At 38.7% G+C, this 7,355-nt stretch overlaps 1 protein-coding gene across 1 annotated transcript; it reads right to left on the bottom strand.

Annotated features, from left to right (window-relative positions):
• Nucleotides 1-2,674: 2,674 nt before the first annotated feature.
• On the bottom strand, nt 2,675-3,598 carry LOC104438688 (germin-like protein subfamily 1 member 7). The gene is made up of 2 exons (XM_010051872.3): nt 3,433-3,598; nt 2,675-3,345 (listed from the first exon to the last, which is right to left on the bottom strand). Exons 1-2 carry the CDS (start codon nt 3,548-3,550, stop codon nt 2,792-2,794), a joined length of 672 nt encoding a protein of 223 aa, XP_010050174.2. The 5' UTR covers nt 3,551-3,598; the 3' UTR covers nt 2,675-2,791.
• Between the last annotated feature and the right edge of the window lie 3,757 nt (nt 3,599-7,355).

The following is a 7,355-nucleotide window of genomic DNA, read 5'->3' as shown; positions in this document are numbered from 1 at the left end:
CAAGTCCAGATCCGACACTAGCGAGCATCATTTGGTCCATATCCAGCGTTGTCTAGTGTTGACTAGCCAAAATTTGACGTTGATCAAGCTCCTTGGTCCTCTGAGAGAACTTTAGGTCAGCTAGGGATGTTGTTCGGCACTTTGTTCATATATCTACACCATTGGTTCGATTGGTTACTAGTATTATGACAATCTTGTTAGGCTATTAGTATGAAGTGGTTTATCGACGTAATATTTTTCAATTATGTTTAGATCATTTAATTGTTGAGGTTGAGTTGCTTGAGGGAAAATATTGTGGTTGTGGTTATATATGATGAGGAATTTGCTTGATACAACCGACTTTAGATTTCACAGCTTAATTCTTCCACTATTACTCTAGTACAAACAGGTAATGCTACTGCATGCCTTTTAGCTGCTTTGGCCTTGGATCATTGATTCAGGGGCCTCGGATCACACGTCATGTCTTTCATGTATATTTTCTTCTCTTACTCCATCATTATTCATTGTTCCCCTAGCTAATGATTCATCTACATAGGCTAAGGGGGTCGGTACAATTCATCCAACTCCTTCATTGCCATTGTCCAATAGAGCAACTTTCAGGGTTTGTTGCTTAGGGTAAGTCTAGATGATTTGTTTGTAAGTTAGAAAAGTCATTGTATGGTTTGAAAGTCTCCACAGGCGTGTTTTAGAAGATTTACGAAGATTGTACTCTCTCTTGTACTATATAGATGTGGAAATAATCACTCTTTCTTTTATAAATAGTCAGGGGGAGGCAAGTTGTTCTTGATTATGTATATTCACGATATTTTATCATCACGGGAGATGATTTGGTTTGTATAGCCAAACTAAATCTCTATCTTCAGCAATATTTTCAGACCAAAGACTTGGGAAAGTTGAAATATTTTCTAGGAATTGAGGTGGCACAATCATAGAAAGGTATTGGTCTTGTCACAACCAAAGTATGTTCTGGATTTGTTCACTGAGACATGCATGTTTGGATTAAAACTTCTTCATTCACCTAAAAAACAAGGAGTTAAACTAGTTGCTGAGAGTGGAGAGATTCTTGATAATCCTTAAAGATATAGAAGGCTAGTAGGTAAGCTGAATTATCTAATAATTATTTGACTAGACATTGCCTTTCCAACTAGTGTGATAAGCCAATTTTTGTCTTTCCCTCGTACATCTTACTGGAATGCTATCATTCAGATTTTGAGGTACTTGAAGAAGGCTTTAGGGAAAGGAATTGTTTATCAAACCATGGTCATAGTGTAGTTGAAGGATTCTCTGATATTGATTGGGTAGAGTTTCGAGATGATATGAGATCAACCACTAGCTACTCTGAGTTTCGAGATGATATGAGATCAACCACTAGCTACTCTACCTTGGTTGGAGGAAATCTGGTGTCACAGAAGAGTTAGAAAAAGAGTCTATTGCTCGCTCGAGTGTTTTGTTAGAATATAGAGTCATGGCACAACTGACATGTGACTTAATGTGGATTCAACAGCTAATGACTGAGTTAAACTTTAAAGCTTCAATTCCTATGTCTCTATGGTGTGATAATGAGGCAACATTACACATAGCTTTCAACCTTGTGTTCCTCGAGAGGACAAAACACATTGAAGTTGACTGTCATATTATTCGAAAAAAGTTATAAAGTTGAGTGATTCTTCCCCATCATATTAGGAGCAGTAAACAACTTATAGGCTATTAAACCTTTGAGTAATGGGAGGATAGAATATATTTGTAACAAGCTGGGCATGATTAGTATCTATGGTTTAGCTTGAGGGAGAGTTTTGCAAATTATAAAAGAGTAAAGTGGCCTTTAGGATTTTAGGCATTTTTTTATTGGTGATTACTTCATGTACTTGTAGACTTTTATTGAATAATATAATACAATTTTCCCTTTACAATCCCCATATTTCTCCGGTGGCCATGTGTATTCTAATGAAGTTGTAATGTTGATATCATCAAGAAAGGGTGATATTAACATATCTTATTCAAGGTTTTGTCGTGTCCTAAAAGCATTTATACACCTCAATATAAGTTTGAATGAGGATTCATTTCACACTCCATGATTGGAGAAATATGATGTGACAAGTCATTCTAGGGGAAACCGAATTCAGTTGACTTAAGTAGGTTAAGATTAGGTTTCAACCAGGCATTTCAATTTTCTACTGTCAATTGAAAGGCTACTGTAGAAAACATCTTTTTGGCTATAAAAAACACTAAAATCTTCTTACTTGAATTGATTTAAGTTAAGTTGAGGTTTGGCATTAACTATTATGCCACGTTGCTATCATTAGTGGAAATCACTAACTAAGACCAGATTTGGCATACCGAGCAGGAAAATTTATTCTGGAACTTTGCTTTCCTGGATAATGATGTACACCTTGCCAGACTTTTTTGATTCCTATGGCGGTATATGTAAGTGATCATAAATATTTTTTTCAAACACCCTCTTGACACAATTTGACCACAATTGGAAATCGGCATTTGTTTTGGTAGCGATTATTTTTTGTGATACAGTTACAAAAGCATGGACTTTAATCTGGCAATCCCATAATTTTAGATGATAAGTTTTCAATTTCTACTTAATTAGATGTTAGAGAGAGAGAGAGAGAGATGATATGATGTTTAAGAACCATCTTTGATTACAAATAGGTGTAAGTATGCCTTGATATATGACGTACATAAGTATGCCTTGATATACTGTGTGCTCAAGTAGTTATTGTTCCAAGGCAGCCTTTTATTCTATTCAGTCTTTCTTTTTATTTTCAGCCATACATTCCTTTTAGTTGTTGTCGTACCAAAACTGTGCCTGGAGGTAGTCAACCTCCTTCTTGTCGACTTGAAAGGCCTTGGTGAGAACATCAGTAGAAATGGGTAGCTTCGCTCCAAAGACAGCATTAGCAATGGTAATAACTCCTGGGTTTTGGCTGCTAAGACCTGCAAAGGCTAGTGCATTGGTGTTTCCGGTATTCAACTGGAAGTGAATAAGCCCGATTGGAAACACAAACACGTCCCCCTTGTACAAGACTTTGGTGAAGAGAGTGTTGTTTAATTGGTTGGAAGTGATGAAGCCAACAAGTAGCATACCCTCCACCACGACCAAAACCTCAGTGCCACGTGGGTGAGTGTGGGGAGGATTTAGGCCACCAGGAGCGAAGTCAAGGCGGGCCATGGATATTCCAAGAGTGTTGAGTCCCGGAAATTGGTCAACGAAAGCCTGTGTGACTTTTGATCCAAGCGGATTCGCCGTGTTTCCAGGATTCCTCAACCCCATAAAGAGAAAATCATCTGCGGAGGCTTGTTTTGGGTCCTTGCAGAACTTTCCATTCACAAAAACTGCATAAGAAACAGAATTCCTGTTATTGCTTTAGCATCATATGCCAGAATTGAAAGACATGAATAGTGCAAGAATTGCGGACCAACCTCCAGAGTTCGGGTCATTGGTGGCGACGCATATGTCCTGAAGAGGACTCGGGTCATAAGCAAAAGCAGTGGCAGTTGCCAAAGCCAAGATGAGAAGGCTAATGGGAAGATACTTCATCGATGGACAGAAAATTGGGCTCCCTGATCTCGAGTTCAGAAGAATGATTGCTTGAGGGAGGAGTGAGGTCTCTTGCATGGTAACACTGTCTATTTATAGATGGCCGTGCTTGACTCAGTATTTACCAAGTCTTTGAAGTTTACATCTTTTTCTTCTCCTTCTTAAATCCAAAAGCAACGTACCGCAACAACTGCGTTGACATGGCAGCTGATCTAATTTCCTCTTCTCTAGCTTAAAGAATTCATATTTATCTGATATAGAAGTGGTAAACTCAAATTGTTGCAAACATTTGATTATTTCTTCTTCACCATTTCAACTCTTCAGCATCAACTCAGCAGAGCATCAATAACCACGAAATATTTGTTCTAGCACTTTCCTATCAGAAGAAAGATTGAATCGGCAGGCTATGTCTTTGCACACCAATGTTTACCAGGAAAAAATTTAGGTTGATGATTTACCCTGTTAATTTATTTTTGGGAGACTTCATTTGATTTGACATACAAGGAACCAAGGTTCATACCTATATACTAGATGCTGGTGTTTAACTTCTTTCCAAGAACGGTTTCATGGAGAGGTTGAAAAAAAGATCCTGTTGCGCAAGCTGCCACTGCTTTGCAACCTAATGAACAGAAGGACTTAGTTTCGTGCACAGTACCTTAACGATCTGGAGCTTACAGGACACATTACTTGAGGATGAACGGTATAATTTGTTTACTTTCTAGGACTGGTGAATCTTGCAAATTGCTGAATTCTCTTGAAAACTGACGCTTCAGGAAGATCATGAGTTTTCTGTCAGGAAATAACGAAGAACAAAGTTAACTCACCCCATATTACCAAATTTCATTTTACTGTTTCTAACTTTAAATTTCTTGATAAAGTATAGATCAGGACTTGAGAGGAGGAATAACGAAAGCCTTAATGCAGATCAGGATGATTCCAACGAAGAAAAAGCAAATAAACAGAAACTACTATTGCGGTCAATTCTGCTAAGGCCCGGAGTCAGCAATACCTCTTAATATAACATGGTGAAATGGGAGATTTGTTGAAGATATCCGTCTAAATGATGGCGACTTTTTAACTTGTACTTCTGCTGTGAGTTTCACATCCGAGCCGTTGTCCATACTGAAATTTATGAAGTAATTGTCCTTCTCTGCTTATGAAGTATGGAAAGTTCTATGGCTTAAGCGCTCTCTATACTCCACTGAACACCTGCTCCCCATAAAATATGGGAGGGGACTCCAATTTGGTTACAGCGAGTCTCTGTCTCCCCCATTTATTAAATGTAGTCCCAATGACCATTGAGATGAATTATTGTCTTACTCTTGGGGATCTCTCATGGAAACAACGAATGATCTCATGGTGCAATTACTGTACCATCTTTTCTCTTATCATGCAAAACCAATTAGATGATAAAATAAGAGAACTTCCATTAAAAAAAAATTAAAAAGTATTTTAATTGTAAGATGTTGGAAGTTTTGGAACCCTCGCTTCGGTGAAGTGTTGATAGCCCTCCGCCATCCAGGAGAGGACTCGCAGGCCTTCGATGTGCGGTGGCAAGGGCTTGCGTGCGATGCTGTGGGCTGGTGGCTGTGGCCCTGCAAGGTCTTGAAGCTCTCTCTCTCTCTCTCTCTCTCGACCTTGCTTGAGCACGGCTAGGTTGCCAGGTCTCCACCGTGTCCGAGGACTGAGGAGGGTCGCTGGTTCCTCGGCGTCGTTTGAGCAGACTTGGGATATCCAGTCCCCGGCGAGCATGCACTCTCTCCACATTTCTCTTCTTTCTTACTTTCTGTTTTTTATTCGTACGTGGAACAACTTTCAAGCACATTATCGTGTTTCGCTGCACAAGCGATTTGACAAGAGAAGCGATAGATGGATAACGGAATGATCCAATCGCACAAGTTTGTTTAAGTTAGAGACAACATTAAATAAAAGACAGTTAACGGATCAGATTGCTCAAACTTACTATATACAAGGAATTAGAATGTAACTTTAAGGTGCACTTTCAAGAGTACTAGCGAAATGGTTCCACGTTTGATAAGTGACTTGACGAAGAATGTTACTATATCTAGTTGATCCTAAATTGTTGGCTTAAGTTTGTGACTAAAGGTAAGTCCAGCTGAACATGTTAACGAGTCTATATAAGCCCTCTCTATGTAATCTACTCGAAAAGGGATGGCAAGAAGTGCTCCATTCACGGATGAAGATTGGTTGACCCAGCACAGTGCCTTCCGCGCGATAGGCAAAATTAAATTGACAAATCTTAAAAAATTATGCATGTTTAGTTTTAAACACAATGGACGAGTCATTCCACAACAACTACAAGCACGTGTCCATTACTTTAATTTTACCGTTCCTCACATAAAAAAATGAACACCAGCATGCACGAAGTGGTGCGACGACCCGGGACTAAATCCATGTGGGCCAAGCCTTTAAAAGGAATATGCAAGCGTTGGTCTTATCACGGCCACTGATATACTATTGAAGGTGATTGGTGACGTGATTTAGGGGCCTAAACCGAGCTGAGTAATCGATAAGATCCTAATAATTTTTGTTTTATATAATTGCTATCTGGCACCTTTTCAAGCCCAACTTTTTTAGAATAAGGATGAACACAATATTATATCTACAAATGTTGTCGAATGGGTCAATCTCCATTTCTTAGAAACTTTTGCTTTTACATTTATTAAGGAAATAGTCGGTGGTTGCTGATGTTATTCTTTGCTAAATTAGAAAATTTGACCCACGCTGTTGGTTGGAGGAAAATCAAATAACATTCAGAGCATATGCTTTCTTTGCAATGCACTTTTATATGTTGGGCTAAAGCATATCTTAAGGTTGTTTCACACAGCTAGGGTTTGTTAAGAAGCTTATGTCAAATTCTGTCGGACGAGCTTTGCTTGAGGATTGACACGATCTTACTCCTTTTTTTTTTTTTTAAGTGCTGTTGTTGAAATTTAAAAAGTTCTTTGAGCAAGGACTACCCTAGTAAGCATGTACTAACTAATGTACTCTAGAGAGAACTATGCTGGGAACAGATCAAGAACTCAGGCAGAACACCTAGGCCATGATGGTATATTCCTGAGTTTAAACCCAAGTCAAATAGAATATAGATGTGGCATCTCGGATTAAATAGACACAACTCGATATCCATTTGATCCTATCCAACACCGTTATGCTTTGGCATAATTAATAAATTCGATTACTAGTTTTCACATGAGGAAGCTTCAGATATGCCTGGTTGGCATTTGGGTCCTAAAAAGTACTTTGAAATTAGATTGAGATTGCGCTTCACCTAACTCCATATAATGTATGTCACAACAACTTGCAATTTTTTGTTAATTTTTCCTCCATACAAAATCTCAGGGAGTCCTTTCAATGAAGTAAATTGGACCACTTGAACCACTTGAAGCTTTTTGAAAGGGAGATATGCAGGAACCTCAGGGAGTACTTTGTGTTTTTGAACTATCTTTATGCATTGCATAGATGTAAAAGCAGCACCAACAAAAGTTCAAGGTAGATGCCATCAATTTGGTTTGTTATTGTTGTGATCACTGGTCTTATAGTTTGTGTATGTCATTGTTTTTCCTTTTTGCGTAATCAACCATCTAAATTAAGGATCTTGAGACGTAACGTAATGTAATCTGTAATTCCCTCCTCCGAACTTCCGGTGCAACCAGATCAAGGAGAAATAACACCAGTGGAGGGGATACTTGAGACTCATGACATCGAAATATCATGAGGACCGAACCCAAGTCCCCGCACCAAACACAAATCAAGTCACTGCAAGAAGACATTCATCCTCACT

The sequence above is a fragment of the Eucalyptus grandis genome, chromosome 1, assembly GCF_016545825.1.
Source record: "Eucalyptus grandis isolate ANBG69807.140 chromosome 1, ASM1654582v1, whole genome shotgun sequence".
NCBI classification, from domain to species: Eukaryota; Viridiplantae; Streptophyta; class Magnoliopsida; order Myrtales; family Myrtaceae; genus Eucalyptus; species Eucalyptus grandis.
Note: the sequence above shows the minus strand (reverse complement) of the source record. Positions and strands in the feature narration are given on the sequence as shown.

Excerpts from the sequence above, each read along its gene's own strand:
- LOC104438688 (XM_010051872.3), bottom strand. The coding sequence starts at position 3,550 with ATGAAGTATCTTCCCATTAGCCTTCTCATCTTGGCTTTGGCAACTGCC. Across the intron at positions 3,346-3,432 it reads CAATGACCCGAACTCTGGAG|TTTTTGTGAATGGAAAGTTC; the intron begins GTTGGTCCGCAA and ends TTTCTTATGCAG.